At 33.3% G+C, this 19,821-nt stretch overlaps 1 protein-coding gene across 1 annotated transcript; it reads left to right on the top strand.

The window, feature by feature from the left end:
• Positions 1 to 14,939: 14,939 nt before the first annotated feature.
• LOC112035590 (F-box protein At3g07870) lies at positions 14,940 to 16,243 on the top strand. Its single transcript, XM_024068424.2, has one exon. It carries the CDS (start codon positions 14,961 to 14,963, stop codon positions 16,146 to 16,148), a length of 1,188 nt encoding a protein of 395 aa, XP_023924192.2. The 5' UTR covers positions 14,940 to 14,960; the 3' UTR covers positions 16,149 to 16,243.
• Positions 16,244 to 19,821: the final 3,578 nt, after the last annotated feature.

The following is a 19,821-nucleotide window of genomic DNA, read 5'->3' as shown; positions in this document are numbered from 1 at the left end:
TTTTGCTTAACTCCCAACAACTGAAGATCCTACAACTGCAGGGGAGGATGGTGTAGCAGATGAAATGTGAGTGAGGCCTATAGTCATGGGATCTGTATGCAATCCAGGAGTGGGCATAAATGACATGCAGTGACTATGGGGTGGTACATAGTCTATATGACCAATGTTGTACGAGAGGGAATGAGTGTTCATGACAGGAGGGGTCTCATTGAAATTAAAGCCGAAATCAAAGGATGGCGGAGTAAGTGAAAGACGAGCGGGATCAAAAAATGTACATGGGGTGGGTGAAGGGATCTCGAGGTGAGAAGATGCATGAGAAGTGGGTAGAGGGATCTCTAGGTTAGGAACTGCATGAGCAATACGTGGAGGGATCTTTGGGGAAAGAGATGCATGTGGAGGTAAAGGGAACTTTAGGGCAAGAGATGTATGTGGGGGTAGAGGGAACTCAAGGGCAGGAAATGCATGTAAGGGTGGAGGGGGATTCGGCTTACTGACAGCCTGATGGGGTGTAGCACGCTGACCATGGCTATGGCTGGCAGGAGTTAAGCTCATGCTTGGTCATCCAGTATCTTCTAGCTCTTCTAGATTTGCCCTATCGATATCTTCCAAGGGAAGTTGGGCAGTTATACAGTGAAGGTGTTCCACTACCTTAAGACATCTATAATCTGCTTGTACTCAGGACTGCCTACTGCATAACACGTCAACATCTGCTTATGACTAGCAATCTGCAAGTAAATAAATACAATTAGTACATCTAACACAAAAATGGTGATACGTAACAAAATTTAAAAAGAAAGGTTGAAGCAATTACCATAATAAGAAGTGCAGCGGTAGTGTGGTCGACAAACCTCCAAGTCACCCTATCGTACCAATGGAAGTATGGATGAGTAGGCGACATATCACCCTTTAATCGTGCTCCATGACATATGGATTGTGCTCGACTATTCCATACTTGGATATGGTCAACATGTTTCTCCCCCCCAATTCACATTGGTCTTCCCCCTCAGTTATATGGCATGAAGGGCGTCGTTAGTATCAACATTTAGGGGGATTTCTTGTACCATCCCAAACTGAAGAACAACGTGGTCTGGTGTATGTTTCTCTACTAGCCAGAAACATACAAGCGGCACCTTCGTCGTCCACACATCCCTTCCTGCAACACATAACGCAAGCAGTTGAGCTAATTCAGCTTCATATGGTTGCCAAACTGAAATAGCCAAATAAAAGGGCAACACATTATGCAATGTTCCATTATTTTCGACTATGAGCTATTTTACAGTTATAACAATATACAATAGTCATAAACAATATAAGAAACACAATTTGGGTACCTAGTTGGGATGCATAGAATCTAAAAGCTTACGGTACTAGACCAGACAGATTTTGGCTGGGCTATTCTTCGTGCTAACGACCCACATGGTCCTACAATTAAGAAAGTGGGAGTCAATACTTGGAATTGAGAATTTGAAGTAATCAACAACAATAAATGATGGGCAATCGTAAATTTAACATTACATTCCACTAAGTTTATACCGATAAATGATTATCTAAACATATGATTAGTGGTGGAGTAAGAAATTAATAACACTTGTATTATACATCAATCATAACATATGACCTCAGTTGTTGTAAACAATATATAAAAATAAATAAAAATCCTATTAATTTTCATTATTTGAGGAAAATCAAGGTTAAAATTTTATTTTATATGTCTAACAATGTGTCATGTCATTTAAAATTATGGATCTATTTCCAATAGAGAGAATCGATCAAGGAAAAGACTTACTTGATGGAAAATGGAGAAGGTGCAAATGGTGGGCCATATGCATCATCTGATGGGAGGTCCATCCTTGGGCATAAAAGAGGAAATCTGACTCATGCCCAATACTGAACTAGTATCAAGGCCCCACCAATCTAACTGGCACCTCTGTCGGTTGCCCTACATAACTCTCTGTACAACCATGCAAGACAAGCGCTCCCCCAACTGTACCGAGGTGGATTGCGAAGGTCCCTTAACATCTGCAACCACATCATATGCACCCTATCGCCAGACTTGTCGGCGAAAATTGTGTCCCCCAGGAGTGCTAGAATATAACATTGTGCATACTGATGCACAACCACCTCTGCTGCACCATCGGGCAACCCTTGGTCAACTTTTTCTAGTAACCTATTAATTTGGATCCTTTATCCTTTAAGCACCACACCATTAGTAGCAATTCCAAGCATATTCTGACATTCATCAGCCCATGTGAAGTCAGTTACCATCAATTGGAATCCCCAAAAGAGCCTCCACATCCTGTAATGTGATCGTTGTCTCACCATGTGGCAAGTGGAAGGTATGGGTTTCAAGCCGCCATCACTCAACGAAGGCCATTATCAAGTTATGATCAATCTCTCTAGATGAGGTCCTATGCAGCCTCTCTAATCCAACTCTCTTGACAATGTCGAGGACGCAATCATCCACCATCGGGTGTCATTTTTGGAACTCATCATTACGACCATGGCATTTCAGTGCCCCCGGATCCTGCACATGATAGATCCATGGTGATAAGATGCAATATGCCATAACCTTTGTATATATGATTGTAGCTATTGATCCCAAAAAACAAAAATAAAGCGGTTATCAAGGGAAATTAAAATATCGTCAAAAAAAAAAAAAAAAAAAAAAAGCAACAACGGGAGAAAAATAAAAGTATGCAATGCACTTGATACATTTGTTTTTAGTCGTTTATCCTGCTACTTATGTCATGCATGCTAGTGTAAACATTGTCATAATAGCAATCAAACCCATTACCAACCATGTTTACAACGAATACATACATCAAATTTTGATTCTCTCTGGCTCTCACAATTCAATTTGGTTATCTTAGTCCAATGCTAAAAGACTGAAACAACCAAAACTCTCTAAATCTTATCAATGATAATGTCTTTAATTATCTAAGTGTAACCTTTCTGTAAGGGTGTGCAACAGTTAACCAATCTAACTCAAACCAACTAATGGGCATGACTGTGCATTCAAAGCTAGTAATACCATTGACAAACTTAGAATTTTAGAAATGGAAAAAAAAAAATCAACATAATGTAAAAGGATAAGAAGAGAATATTTAGCAAGTGGTCGGTTTTAATTTTATCTCACCTTCCCAGACAGCGCACGATTGATGTTCTTTTAGAAACCTTAACACCAAACCCTCCATGGGACCAGGATCGAACTCATCAAGGATCTCAGCAGGAATGGTAGCCATACTGCACAAAGTTTAGGGAGTCAAGAGTAATATAAGCACATGTTGAAAATAAATTGGCAAGGATCTCAATGTATAGCCTAATTTCTTGCACAAACAATAAGTATGACAATCAACCACAAGTAATAAAGATACATATAAAAAACTCAACATGCTACCAAAAACTTAGTATGAGCTAAATTAATTAAGCCTTGTACATTTCTCCATTTTCATTCAAATGTGTTTTGAGGAGTTAGAGCAATGCTCTGACAAATCAAGAAAGTTGCTTATTAAGCTTGCAGAAGCGTTCAAAATCCTTTTTTCATTTTCTTTACAATATTCTTGACACCCCACATAACGTTGGGGTGTCATAAACAATAGTAGTTTGTGGTAACATTGTCATTAAATAAGCTGCTTTTTCATATGAGCAAATAGTTGAATCAAGATGGAGTGGTCCTTGAAATTAGAGTATGACCACCATTTAAAAATAAATAAATAACAGCCTATTGGTTGTACATAACTTTGTACAAACTCTTTTGTGTGCAAATGATGAACCATAGTACAAGCATACCATTCAAACTGAGCATAATGTATTAATAAAATAAAAAAGATGACAACTTTTAATTTTATTGATAACTGATAAGTTACACAAATTCAGAGGGTTTTACTCTTAAACCCACAATCTTAACCTCCTTCATGATCTCACAAGGGAAGGAGGTGTCATTTGGGCCAAAAGAAAATATGGCACCTATTTTAGTGCTAAAAAAAGTCAATTAAGTTTTGAGAATAGCTGAAAGTATACAATAAAGAAAAAAAAAAATACCGCAAGTGCCACTTTTTCTTGGTGAGGACCATTTAGATTTAGAGGAACAGAGGAAGCTGTGAAAGAGTTGAAATGAGACAAAGCTTATTATTAGAACATTACAGTTTTTTGGTTTTCATAACAATCTGTACAGAAAATTTCAACTATGATTTTAATATAGATGATCATAACAACAACAATAATAGGAAGACTATCACCATATGCAAACATATAGTTCTTTTCACTGTTTGTGTGACAAAATCTATCAAGTACAATGCAAGCCAATAGAAAATCATCCATTACCAATAAACAAAAAATGTATTGATTACGAAAATATTATTTAAGAGGAAGATTTCAGATTTAGTACATCATTTTGGACACCATTTAATGGTTGAAACTTTTTAAAAACTAATCAATATATTGATTCTCCACTGACAAGCCAAGTTAACTTTCTGAATTTGGTAGTATTTCATAATCATCCTCCTCTTTTCTTACAAATATAGTGTGTAGAACCCTAAAATATTGTCCATATCAGTTGTTACTAAACAATAATCCAATAAAGTGCATTACTCAAAGGTAATTACAATTATTCTATTTGAAATCTCATTCCATTTCTTAGCAGTCATAATATACAAGATTGTAAGCCACCTAAAAAGTATAGCTTTCAAAGAGAGAGTATATTGATATATGAATGCCCACCAACTTCCATTGTAGCATGATACTAATACTCCCCTCATCACATTCACACCTCCACTATAGGCTCATCACAATCAAATTGGTTTTGTTATGAATGCGTATCTACAATCACTAGGGACCACTTTCATTGGGTGGGTTTTTTCCATTTCCAATGAAATGTAATTAACACTACAAAATTTCAAGCAAAAAAGAAATGCATGTAGTGTAACAAGAACACATATATGATGTATCTAAAGCAAACCCAGAAAAAAGAAATAAATCTGGAGCATTAATAAATAAAAAAATTATTTTGATCTAATCAAAGCAAGCAGATTGAGAAGGGGTACCTACCTTCAGATTGAGGTTTAGCAATGGCATGAGGTTTGAAGAGTGAGAGTGAGAGTTTGAAGAGTGATAAGATTGAGCAGTGGCGCGGTGCGATGTTTGAAGGAGAGTGAGAGTGAGTAGTTGGCACAAGGTTTGAAGAGTGAGAGTGAAGGTTTGAATAGTGAGAGACTGTGAGGAGGTTTGTTTGGGTTTGAGTGTATTTGAGTGATCTGTTGAGTGTGTTTGAATTTGAGTGATGTTTTAAATGGTTTTGGCTGAACGAAAATAGAGTCCTTTAGGCTTGAGTTCCATGAACGAAAACTAAGTACTTTGGGCTTGATTTCTATGAACAAAAACCGAGTCCAGTAGACTCGATTTCCATTTACAAAAACCGAGGCCAATGAACTCGATTTCGAGGCCTACATGGATAGCTTGTCCAGCTCAACTGTTGTCGTAATGGGAAAACCGAGTGCAATATACTTGATTTATAACCCCAAAATTGAGTCCTCTGGACTCGATTTGTTAGAAACCAAAATAGTTTCAAACCTTGGCTAACTAATAATATAGTTTGGATTTTATAGTTATTTTAAAAAAAAAAAATCCCTAGAGAGTTCAGAAGTTTTTAAGCGGTAGAAGGTTTCTGCTATAAATTCATCTTCTAGGATTATAGAGTCTAGGAACAAAGGTTTTGTGCTAAATCCTAAACTTCTCTTTATCATAGTAGATTGTTTTTTGGAAAGGTTTCTCCCCCAAGATTTTTACTGTGAAACTAATTTGTTTCATTGGTTTTCTTGAGTTATCATATCTTGTCTTATTTGCTTTTCCGATGTGCATGATATTCACATGATATTGATGTTTGTTTGTTTTAACAAGGTTTATTCATAATAAATCTAATTAACAACTTGGATTCAAAATTTATTAATTCTATCAACTAGGGTCTAAATTTCCTAACACCTTTTATATTAATCTTATTAGATTATCCTTCATATTAAAGATAAAGCAAAATCTATGGCCATAAGTTTTATGGCAAGACTCTTATCACAACTTTGATATGTTCAACTGTGAATGATGGCAAAAAAGTGGTGAACTTATGTAAAAGTGATTGTTCACCAATCACAGTTACACATGTTATCAAATTATGGTAAAAGTTTTGTCAAACTGTATTACCAATTTACCTAAAAACTGAAAATAGATAGGGGGAATGAAGAATTGAAGATCATTTTTGATTGTTACATTTGGAGTTCCCTGGATAGTTGATACTTCAAAGTAGTGTTAGATTCTATGGTCATAAGTTTTATTGCAAGACTCTTATCACAACTTTGATATGTTCAATTGTGAATGATGGCAAAAAAGTGGTGAACTTACGTAAAAGTGATTGTTCACCAATCACAGTTATACATTATCAAATTATGGTAAAAATTTTGTCAAAGTGTATTACCAATTTACCTAAAAACTGAAAATAGATAGGGGGAATGAAGAATTGAAGATCATTTTTGGTTGTTACAGTTTGAGTTCTCTAGACAGTTGACACTTCTAAGTAGTAAGTAGTGTTAGATTTGCTAGATCATGAGGCAATTGCAAGGTGTGCGGTTTAAAGTGGTTGATAAACGAATTCTTCAACAAACTCTCTCACAGCAATAACTGAAAGATCTTTCATGCACTTAAGTTGAAACTATCATAACTTATTCTCATGAGATGATAACTAAATTGCGGATTTAAATATGGTGCAATAGCCCATGCAATTAACATTTGTTGTGACATATAAAAGTTAAGATGGTAAAAAAGTATGAACAAATTTTAATTACAAAATTAGTTGTAACCTAAGACTACAATCTTACTCAATAAAATAAATCCTACTACATATTTTAAAATTTTAACAGTTGAATTGTATGTTCTTTACACTGTTAATACATATGTCAAATTTTGTGTCAATTGGATATTATTTACTATATGATCTATAAGTTTATATTTTATGCATAATTTTAAATTACAAAAACTTACAATTTAAACAATTTATTGATGATATAGCTATTGATTTTTAATTTTTTAGAAATTTTGCAAGCATGCAAGATATAAGAAGAAGAAGAAGTAATTAAATGGTGGATTTTTCAAAATTTACCCCCAATAAAAAGATATTAAGTAAGGATTTTGTAGTTAAACTTTGTCCAAAAGGTATTGGAAAAAAAAAATTGAAAGAAAAATTAAAAAGTAAAAGGTTAAAAAAATAATCATTTTAACTTTTATATCTTAAAAAAAATAGTAATTGCATGGTGCAATACCTTGAGTTCTTTTATCAGAGACTTTTACTTATTCTAGGTTAACTTTTTCTCTTCAATCTCAGCTATTTCTTGAATGGCAAACAAACTCTTCGCTGTGACTTTACTTATTTAAAAAGGATATATGGAAGGAAATTATGAATTATACATTCGATAAGAGCAAATTAGTCATGTACTTATTGTTCTTAGTTAATTACCTACTTACCTCCATGTTAATTTGGAAGCAGCATCTTCAAATTCTCTCTTGCCATTACTGAATAGTACTTGTCCTCTCCAATCTCTGCACGCTTCAAAAAGCCACCAAGTTGTGTTTAGAGTATATGTAAACCAAAGAACAATAATTGATAAATCAGACTATATATATAACGCACTATTGCACAAGATAGGAATGAATATTAAAGCTAAATTAAGTTCCAAACAACAGGTCTACTTCAGTTGCAAAAAATAGTTTAGCTGCCGTTTAATTTTAATACTTTTGTTTTCGTTCCAACTTCAGGTGCTCACGACCCAAAAAGAGAGTTCACCTATGGGAAGCCCTTTAATTTGTTTTTTGTTTGACCTAAGGGAAGCACTTGAAAATGGTTCATTAATTTAGCATAATTCATAGCATATGATCAATGATAATAATAACGTTAAAGTTTTCAGACTTCAGAAAACTATTATTAGTAACAAAAAGGCATAAGATGAAATAGTTCCCAATTCAAACAAACTAAAATCCTAAAGGAATATCAATTATTGCACAATGGGTGAACATCAAACTGCAGGGTAAAACAATGTTCACTACGAACCACAAAGACCACAATATAAATGAAAAAGATAGCATAAGGCTAGCAACAAAAAACACACACTACAGCATCTCAGTGATGTAATAGGTTGCTCCGAAAAACAAAATTGAGTGAAATAGACTTTGCATTTAAGGATATAGTTTATGCATAGCACTATTATATAATACCACAATCCTAGTGAAAATTTTTATGATTTGAATTCATTGAAATCCAAATAGAAAACAAATGCTACTCTGTTTAGAAATTTGCAATTTCACCTTAACTAAATCCCCCAAAAAATTATAAATTAATAAATAAAGCAAAAATCTATTTCTTTTTGGTTTTATTTGCTATTTCCGGTCATTCACTAAACTTACTTAGACGGTCAAGATTTATATCATTAGAATCTATGGTTTAGAATTAATAAGAGTAACTTTGAGAAAAATATTAGTCTTGTTCACAGAAGATAAAACTGTCAGGCTCAGAGAACCTGTCAGCTTTACTGTGCAGAAGACAACAACTCTGCCCCCAAGTCGATGGCTTTCAGTTGGATGGCCAGATCGCCTAGATGTGATAGGAAAACCGACGGAAGGAAGCTGACGGGGGTGAAGGAGCTCTTAACAGATCCAGCATGGCTTTTTGCTTGAGCTCCTCGAATAAGTATATAAGGAAACATCTTATGTCTCACGGTTAACCCTAATCAAGAGAGTCCCTATAAGGAAAGGATCCCACAAAATACACGCATTAACAAGGATCTTCCCCACAAGGAAAGACCCTATTCACCAAGAAACGAATATCAACTCTACACTACTATAAAAATCTCAAAACTCTCACAAACTAAGGTACGCATAATTTCCCTCAGTTCTGGCACTCTAGAGTTGTGAAAGTTCTCTAACTTAACCTTCGAAAGGTCTTTGGCCGATATCGCACCAGTGCTCTCTTAAGGTCTTCTTTTTTCAATGTTATGCAGGTGTTGTCTTGAGCACGTGAGCACTGTGTGACTTACTGACGATTTTCTGCATCATCAAGAATTGAGTGGTAGTTGACATAGCATGAGTAGGTGTTGTGTTAGGATTGGTCCCCTCTATCATGTAAACCTAAATTTTTTTTGTGTGTGTATATATATATATATATGACTACTATGTGCAATTAATTATTTGTAAAAATTTGACGTGGCACAATATTATTGGATAGTGTATACATCAGCTTTTACATGCAATTATTTGTAAAAATTTGACACGGCACAATATAATTGCATGGTATATATATAAGCTTTTACACTAAATTCTTATTGAATTTATCCTCTTAATATTTTAATACTTTCATTTTCTTTCCAATTTCAAGTACTCACAACCCAAAAAGAGCATTCGCCTATGGGAAACCCTTTTGCTTTTTGTTTTCGTTCCAACTTCAGGTACTCACAACCCAAAAAGAGAGTTCACCTATGGGAAACCCTTTTGTTTTTTGTTTGACCTAAGGGAAGGACAATTAATAATGTTATAATAATTAAGGTTTGAGTAACTAAGATCTACCTACAAAATGGCTTTGAAATCCGAACTGTTTAATGAACCAAAAAAGATGATATTCAAGGTTTTTAAGGTTGGACCGGAGTCAAACCGAAGTCGAACCATGATGACGTCATAATTAAATTATAAATAAATATATTAGATTAGTAAAAATTGAAATTTTGACTAAAATAATCCAAAACAAATATAGATAGTATTTTTTATAACATAACTTTCATAATACAAATAAGAGTTATTAAATTCTAAAAAAACATAAATAGCTATTGAGTTTCTAAATTATTTTTAAGTCATGACAAAGCACAATTTAGTACCCAATATTTTTTTTTTTTTTATGAGACCCAATAAAATATTTAAGAGACAAATTAGTTTGTTTGCCCATGGCCAAGCCCATTTGACTACCAATCAATTTTTTTTCCCAAGCCCATTTGAATAGTCTACTATTCACCATTTATTATGAATTAAAAAAAAAAAATCAAGGCCAAAATACAAAATTCACTCTCTAAGTTTCACCACTTTTCATTTTAGTTTTCTAAGTTTGCATTTTGTCATTTCAGGCCTCTAAGTTTCAAATCTCCTAAATTAAGTCCTCCTTTAAGTCACATCCATATTTGCCGTTAACTTACCTAAAATGATGTCGTTTTGGCTATAATTTAATATCTAATTATTTATTTCTTGATTTTAAAAAATGTTAATTAAAAAAAAAACATATAATTAAAATAACCCATTTACCTCACAGTGCCCACCCAACCTCTTCTAAAGGACAAAAAAATCCCTAGCCTAACCCAAATGTGAGAGACTAAAGAGGGTGAAAGAGAGATCGAAAGGGAGAAGGAGGTGTTTTCGGTGGCTCTGCTCTAGGGTTTCTCAGTGGATTAGCTCCACTCCAAAAGGTCTACTAGGCGGCCCCGGCCAAGAAGAAGAAGAAGCAATAGATTGGAGAATATATGATTAGAAAAAAAAAAAAAAAAAAAAGCTTTGAAGTGAAAGAAAAAAATCATAACTCTTTGAATTATCATCTTTCATTTATATTTTCCTCAAAGAACAATTTTTCTTTCTGGGTCTTCTTTATTTTATCTTAACTATTAGTATTGTTGTTGTTGTTGTTGTTGTTGTTTAATTGTATTATATGTATTTACCAAAAATTTGGATGAAAAGTGAGGCTTTGTGTTGTTGTATCTCGGAAGTCTTGGGATCGGAATGTGTTTAGTTTGGAGAAGTTTGTGTTCTTGTGGATTGGTTGGTGTCTCCAAGCTTTGTTGTTCCTCACAACTGCTACGGGTTTCTAGGTCCTTCTTTACTCTCATTTCTTTGACTTTTAGTTTGGCTTGAATGTTCAGAACTCATTGATTCATCAATGGGAAACCCTTTTGTTTTTGTTTTGCTTTTTTTTTTTTTTTTTTTTTTTTTTTTCTCTCTCTCTCTCTCTCTCTCTCTCTCTCTCTCTCTCTCTCTCTCTCTATATATATATATATATATTCTTTTGGTGGATTTTTAATTCTTTATTGCACCACTAATTTAGGTTGATGAATTTTTATGTTTAACTCTACTTTGGATTGATACGATTTGGTTGTATTTTAATTTGTTATCTTTTTAATTTTCTTTTCTTTGATTATTAGATGTTATACTATGACATTATATAATGATATAATATTATTTTATTACGTAGTATGGCTTGGATAATTCTATTTCGTAGCATGGCTTGGATAATTTTTACAACTAAATATTTTGTTTTGAATATTCTTCTACTCATATTCTTTTATATAATTTTGCTATTTCTCTCACATTCTCTCTCTTGTGGTGTGTTTTTTGAGTTCCTCATCACATGTACTTTCTCTTCCTCTTATTGTTTTGGTTTGAATTAATTCTTAGATATTTTAAAAATGAGAATTTGAGTTTATATTAAAATACAATTTACATGACTATGCAATTGAATGTATCTATCATTTATTTGAGTAATATCACGATAATCTCTTTAAAAGAATGAGAAATTTAAATAATTAATTTAAAACACAAAAAAGTTTTAGTTGTAGAGAAAAAAAAAAAAACATAACACACTATACAAAAGTTTGAAGAATATAGATCACTTGAAAAAAGAATATAATATTAACCAAACACACCTAAATTTTTTCCAAAAAAAAAAAGTCTTAAAATAATAGAATGATATATTTGTAGAGATAGAGAGATGAAAAATAATTTTAAATAGGTCAATCTTCAGGGAGAACAAATTATCTCCAGCATATTTTAGAGAATAAATCATATATTATATACACTAACAAAATTTGCATTTGTTTATTGTGCTACAAACTTTGAATTATATACACTAACAAAATTTGCATTAGTTTATTATGCTACAAACTTGACAATATTACTTATGTTGGAGAACTAAAAATACAATACCAAAACGTATTAACCCAAATAGAGTTATAAAAAAACACAACGATATCAATCTAAAGTATATACGCAAGAAATAAATAAAAAAATCAAGAGAAAAAAAAAATCATTTTATACAAGAGAATGTGAGAGATAATAACAAATTTATTGAAAATTAGATGAGAAGAAAAAGAGTTAAAAGATATAGGATGTGTTTGGATACTACTTATATGGTTGAAACTGAAAACTTATTGCTCAAAGTATTGTAGATAAAGATAAAAGTTAGTTGAAATAGTACAGTGGAGTCATGAATAGTACTAAAAAGTGCAGTAGGGCTCATAAATAGTAGCAAAAATAAGTTGAATAGTAAAATAATTTTAATTTTCCATCTTAATCCAAGTGCACACATAGTCATACTCATGCTATGTAATAGAATATAACTATATTTTTATATACTATATTTATAATGCAATAGGATAATGTATGATTTATTCTCTAGAAACCTAGTCATTACGAGGGAGTACGCAATGAGAAATGCAAGATGGACTAGACCAGAGCAAAGAGTCATCAAGATAAATTGTGATGCTGCAGTCAATCAAAACAAGTCTTATGTGGCTATTGTGGCGAGAGATTGGGGAGGGACATTGGTTTTTCCTATGCCCAAAAGGGTGGAAATCATTATCCCACTTCAATTGGGCAACTCAACAAGCCTTGAAGTTGGATGCCTACTCTGTAATTGTGGAAAGTGACGCCGAAGTTTGTGTGGAGGCTATTCAGAAGCAAAACAGAGATGATACAATTAGGCTAGCGCATCTCTCTCAAAATATAAATTTTAACTAGGTTCCAAGAGAAGCAAATAATGCGGCCCCCTATTTAGCAACCTGGTCTTTATCAAACATGCTGGCTGGTTCTTTTGTTTTGGGCTCTGCCCCTCAGTGTTCTCTGATGTAGTTATAGATGAGCATGTTTAATTGGATATTTAGTGTAGTTTGTATGGTTTCTGCTTCAATAAAATCTTCTTGATTTTCATCCAAAGAAAATGAGTAACGAAAAGTAAAAAACGAAGAACGAAAGGAAGCTAGAAGGACCAGAGGCGAAGAAGAAGATCTGTGTCCGCAATGAAGAATAAGAAAATCTGCGATGGGCTGGGGTTGTTCTTCAGGTGACCATACTGGGTTCATTAGTTTATTTACTACGAGTATTGTTTTATTGACGTTAGAATTTGTTATATGCTATTGTTGTTATTATCTTTTATTTATTATGGTTAAATATTAGTATTGATACATCAAGTTGAATATGTTAGTATGGATGTAGAAGCGAAAACATAAAGTCTATTAGCAAGAGTTATGTGGTTTAGTCTAACGGCCTACATTTATGGAGGAAACCCTAAATGACTATATCAATAATATATTAGAGTGTAATATAAATCATGTGTTATAATGAGCCATAATATGTGTATATATAATACTCGTTTGGGTATCGATGAAAATGCCAACGTTTGTATCTGCGCTTTTTTTTTTGAGAAGCGCGTATCTATGGCTATGGTGGTTTTTCTAGTGGGTCCCATGCACTGTTTATGAGACCCACAAACCTCTATTTTCAACAAAACTTTTATTAAAAATGGATTTCATGGCACTATTCACATGTTTAAAAATTATTTTGCTATAATATTTTCAGTTTTCAGTAAAATAAGCGGTATCCAAACATACCCATAGTAGACTAAACTCTAGACTAATAAACTTCTAGTACAAATAAGAGACTTGACTTGTGTAACAAAACCCTAGACTAATAAACTTTTAATATAAGTAGAAGATTTGACTTTCACACAAAGGAAAATTAGGCTTGGACACATTAGCATATTACTAAGTTTTAGCTAGCCGAGCCAAAGAAGAAAAAATAAGATGGAAGGAGGCCAGGGGCGGACCTACACTAGGGCAGAGGGGGGCCATTGCCCCCCTCCCCCCCCCCCCCTAAAAAAAACTTACACACGATAAACCTAACAGTTTACTTATTTTCAAATCCTAAATTTTAGTTTCTTAAAAATTCATTCCTGGGTAATCTCACTAACAATAGATAAATTCAAATTGAAAAATTACATTAAGCTCAAAATAATAATAAAAACAACATCATCGCACGTGCGAAGTGCATGTGATGAGGTTAGTAATAATTAAGGGCCGAGTAAGATCTACCTACAATATTTATGAACTAGTATGTAGTATGTGCTAATATACGATTAAGGAGTAACAATATATTTATTATTTTTGTTTCTCAAAAAAAAAATATTTTTATTATTTTTGTCAGTGAAAGACTAAAACTAGACCTCAAGAGAGCACCAGACGTGATCAGATCGGAGGAGAAGCCTAAGCCACAAGCAAAAGGTTTTAAGAGTAGGACTAGTGGAGAGAAAAAATATGAGAGAGAGAGAGAGAGAGAGAGAAATGGTGTGTGTAATTTTTTGATTTGTGATTGTTTTGTGGGTAATTTTGGTTTGACCGGATTTTTATTTTATGTTTTGGAATTTTTGACGGATTTTGGAATTTTTTATTTGTGCTTGTTTTGTGCCTAATTTTTTAGATCAGATTTTTATTCTATGGTTGAATTTTGGCTGGTCTAGTTAGAGATGTTATTTTTGAGCCAATTAATTTTGTTTAGACCAAAAAAGTCTTTGGGCATCAATGTTTATCAGAATGTACAAGATTTTTTTTTTGTTCTTTGCTCACAATGATGTACCCTTTCTTTTCCAAAATTTTGAGGCCGCATTCCACTTGGGCCTCAGTCATAGGCCTGACTTTAGTCAAATTCTGTCAAATCCAACTCTATCCCCCTGAGCAATATATATGAACAATATTTTTATTATTTTTGTCGGAGCTATGTATTGGGCTAGGGCCCTTCTCTCATCTAACCCTAAATTATTTTTTTGTATATATATGCGCGACTATTACACGTTATCTGTATATTACTGTGTTTCAGAGAGCCGAGCCAAAGAAGAAGAAATAAGAACGATGGAAGGAGGCAGCAGTTACGATTCTCTCCCACATGATATCATCCTCCATATATTCTCATATATATTCTCACGCCTTCCACTGGATTGTGTGTTCAGATTGAAGTGCGTGTGTAAGGCATGGTCTGTGTTAATCAGTGACTTTGAAGCTTTACACTTGAAGCGCTTGAGGGAAACGTCTCATGGGATCATCTGCTTGCACACCCATCGTGATTCTCGTGATTGCAAGATTTCCTTTGAAATACGTTCTTTACAAGTAGGACGTGGGTTTAAGACTCTCTTGGAAAAAGACGTATTTAGATCAAACATGTACTCGCGGTTCCTCATGAATATCGGCCAAGTACATTCCTTGGACGGTTTGATCTGCTTGAACGACGGCGAAGATTTTGATGTATTTAATCCCACCACAAAAGAGTTAAACAGTCTCCCACCTTGTCCTTGCGATGCTTTTCCAGCTTTTCCAGATTCGCGAAGGTCTGTTATGTTATCTGGATTTGGATATTGTCCTCTGACAAAGCAATATAAAGTATTGAGCATCTTTCACTATGTGTATGGAGATTTGTTTAATCAGACTCCACTTTCTGGATTCAAGGCTGCAATAATAACCGTGGGTCGTTCGAATTCATCATGGAGGATTATTGACATCCCATCGTCCTATCCTTTTTCTGATAATACAACATTCTGTATTAATGGCACTTTCTACTGGTTCAATTACTCCAAAAATCAAAATCAATATCAATATCATCACATTACAGCATTTAACGTTAGTGATGAAACATTCCAAGAAATCGGTCTGCCTCCACAAGTTGACATGCGCCCTTTAAAGACTTTGCGTTTGGCAGAACATGAAGAAGGGAGGTTGTGTTTAGTTGACTTCGTCGAACACAATGGGGAACACTTAGATGTATATATCATGCTGGAGAATCATCAATGGGAATTTCGATTTAGGGTCTTTTTTGAGGATTTCCAACAATATGAATATGATGCTTCTGACTCATATCCAGAATGTGTATCATGCCTCAGGATAGGGAAAATACTAGTATTTTCAGACGATGCACAAAGGTGGCATTTATATGATATCAAAAGCAAAGCTCTTGAATTTTTTAATCTTGGAAGCTCTCCTCCTAATAATATGTTCCGAGGTGTTAGTATTTTTGAAGAAAGCTTCACCCCTATCTGTAGGAGCTAAGCAGGTATACATCCAAGTCCCCAAAACCAAACTATTTTGTCTTTCAAAATGTAAAAGAAATAAAGAACACCCAATGTGAGAAAAGGAATCCATATTGCCAAGATTTCTGTAATTTTGTGTTGAATAATCATAATAGAATTTTTTTTAATTTTTTTTTAATTTTTTATTACATTTGGGTGTGTTTATGTTTTCAGAAAATAACTTAAAATAGCATTACCAAATGGGCTCTTAGCATTGGAGTGTGAGACCCCCCAATGGCTATTTTACACCCTCAGGCACCAAAAACATGCTTTATCCGGTTATGTCACATTAATGTAGAGTTGATTTGTTTATATTATTTGTTGGTATAGTTTATATTATTTTTGAGTTATATGTAAAGTATAGTTTATATTATTTTTGAGTTTTATGTAAAAATAAAAATTAGGATGTTGGGTGAGTCCTAAAATAGGATAGTAAAATAGATAAAATAAATTATAAAATGAGATGGTAAAATAAATAAAGTACATTTTGAGGATCTAAAATAGATACTATTTACATCCGGATGCGAAGAAAAGGAAAAGAGTATGTAAGTTAGAAAATAATTTTCTTAAAATAATTTTTTGTAGTTATCTTTGCAGAATGAGTAATGTCATAGGCTATTTTTCACATAAATGACTTTCCTATTGGATTTAGAGGGATCTCACTTGAGGAAGGATCTCATCACTATTTTCTCTCACAAAGCTAATAAAATCTAAATGGGCTAAGAGAAATAATTTTATTTTCAAGAATATTGTGGTAGTTTTTTTTTTTTTTTTCTTCAGAAGTAACATATATATTTTTTAATAAATTGTAGTTGCACCTAAGACTTTTTTTTTTTTCCTTAAGAAAGTAAACTAGCCTACATGGAGTCGTGGAGATATTTGATGAAATCAAGAAAAATGAAAAATTATTCATTTTATATGTATTTTTTATTATAAATTATAGATAAATTGTAAAAACTTAGATACAATGTCTTAGATAGTACAACAACTAATAATAACAAAATCACATCTTTATATATACATATATATATATTCCCTTCCGTGGCCCGTGAGAAAAGAGATGTGTACTTCTTCAATTCAAATCTCTCCAACTTCTTCCCATCCCACACGTTCTCTCCCTTAGAAAATTTCTTCTTATTGTTGTTTCTTTTTTTACCGTCTCCAAGAACATTTGTTTATGCTCTGGTACATTAACCATCTGGTTTGAACTCTATTTGGTTCCCAAGAAAGCGTAGGAAAAAAAAAATTGTTGGGAAATTTAGACCCAAGTTGATAGAATTAACAAGTTTTAAACTCAAATTATTAATTAGACTTATTATAAATAAACATTGTTAAAATAAACAAACATCAATATTATGCACAATGGAATAGTAAATAAGACAAGATATGATTATCTAGGAAAACTAATGAAACAAACTAATTTCACAGTAAAAAACTTGAGGGGAAACCTTCTCGAAAAGTAATTCACTATAGTAAAGAAGTTTCAGACCTAGTACAAAATCTTTATCCTTAGACTTTACAATCCCCATAGATGAACTTACAGCAGAAACCTTCTACAGCATCAAAATCTCTAAACTCTTTAATATATGAATGTCACCCTTTTACACGGATCCCAGTACATAACTAACTCCAGCAACTTAAAGATGTTGTTGCCTGCAAAGTTCTTCACTTCATCAAGAATGAATATCAAGAAGTACTTGGTTACAAAACCCTAAGGCACAAAAAATGCAGTAACTTCTTGCAAAGAGAATAAGGCACTAGGTCACTTTCTGCATGTGTTCTCCATGTAAAACAACCTTTAAAATAAGCCTTATATATGTTTAAGGTTGTGAGAAAAGAAACCCTACACATACATGTCAGTTAGGGCTAAAAATTAGATCTGAAAACTCTGATTTTGTACATCTCAACAGATTTAGCTTCTGTCGAGCTTCGTTCTTAAATCTTGATAGATATTGTTTTTGTCAAGGTATTTGTCAAGTTTTAATGAACAGCTTTTCTTCACTTGTGTTTTGGTCCAATCTTCATGACTTTAATACTTTTAATACTTGACTTGAACTCTTGTTTCTTGAAATACTAAACACATCCTAAATCTACCAAATTATAAGTAAAATGCATTTTGTTAAAAGATTAGCCAATTACATAAAATATGTCCTTAACAAAAACTATTGAAGGATGGTAGTTTTTACTAAATTTAGATTACTTCTTGTGAGATTTGATGGGAGAAGTTAGAAAGATTGATACAAACTCATGGGTAGAACTCACTCTTAAAAATCGACTAACTTGTAAGAGAATGGTGCCCAAGAGCTTGTATATACATGGTTAAACTTGTACTTAAGTCATGTGAGACACTTATATCGTAACAAAAGTCTGAACTGAAGCCATCTAGTTTTCTTCTTCAATGATTTAGTGGCTGAAATTTAAGATCTTCTAAGCACTTTTTGAATTCACAATTTCCATTTGATTTTCTTTTGTCTTGGTCTTTGATTTACTTGCAATTCAAAATCAAAATTCCCTAATTCCTGAGCTATTAAAATAGACAAATGGCTAAAATTTAAGAGAGAAGTTTAAGAGTATTGTATCTAAGTTTAGCCCATGGATAAATGCAAGGCAAATGCTTTTTTTTTTTTTTTCAATCATTTAAGCCTTGTTTTATGGGTTCTAATTAGTTGAACTGGTAAAACTCTCTTGTCATCAAATAAAAGACCTAGAGTTCGATCCTCGCATACTCCAAAAACTAAGACCAATCTTTAAGAGTGGATATCATAGATTAAAAATAATTAAAAAAAAAAACTGTGTATTATAAAAAATAAAAAATAAAAGATATTTTTAGTAGGTTTTTTTCAGCAATAATTTAATTAGTAATTTATGATATCAACAAAGGAAATATAAATAACAATATGATCAGATTTTGGTATATGATCAAGTGGGATGGATTTTTCTGGAAAAACTCGTGAGAAAAATGGGCTTTTCTTCAAGATGGGTGGATCTAATGATGGTATGTGTGAGAACAGTTTTCTACTGATGAAGTCCAAGATGGTTGGTGGGATGGGCTTTAGAGACCTAACTTTGTTTAATGATTCTTTGCTAGAAAAACAAGCTTGGAGGGTCCTAAATAGCAAGGATTCTCTCTTTTACCCAATCTTTAAAGCTTCGTTTTTCCCTATTTGTTCTTTAATGAAGGCTAAAGAATCGACCTCAGGTTCCTATGCATGGAAATCCATCTTATAGAGGTATGGTTGGAGGTATTTTTGTGCCTGAAGAAGCTAATGCAATTAAGAAAATCCCTTTGTCTCAGGTTGTGGTGGAGGACTCTCTCTTCTGGCCTATGGAGCAAGATGGGAAATACACATATAAATCAGGCTATCGATTCTTGAAGGAAGAATCTGCTCTCAACATCATAAAAGAACCACCAGGCTTGGAGAAGGACTTATGGAAAGAAATCTAGGCTTTAGGATATCCAAATAAGGTGGAGAATTTGATCTGGAGGGCTTGTATAAATTCTTTGTCAACGAAGGGTAATTTAGTTCAACGAACTATAATTTCATACCTAACTTGTGATCGATGCGTAGCAACTACAGAGAATCCATTGTATGCCCTCTGGTCGTGCTCCGAGCTTGATATAATCTGGACAGCCGAGAAAGTCTCGGATTTTC

The sequence above is a fragment of the Quercus suber genome, unplaced genomic scaffold, assembly GCF_002906115.3.
Source record: "Quercus suber isolate HL8 unplaced genomic scaffold, Cork oak 2.0 scaffold_118, whole genome shotgun sequence".
Taxonomy (NCBI): domain Eukaryota; kingdom Viridiplantae; phylum Streptophyta; class Magnoliopsida; order Fagales; family Fagaceae; genus Quercus; species Quercus suber.
This window is presented reverse-complemented; position numbering and strand designations above follow the sequence as displayed.

What these genes read in the sequence shown, in the direction of transcription:
- LOC112035590 (XM_024068424.2), top strand. Translation starts at nt 14,961, where the DNA reads ATGGAAGGAGGCAGCAGTTACGATTCTCTCCCACATGATATCATCCTC.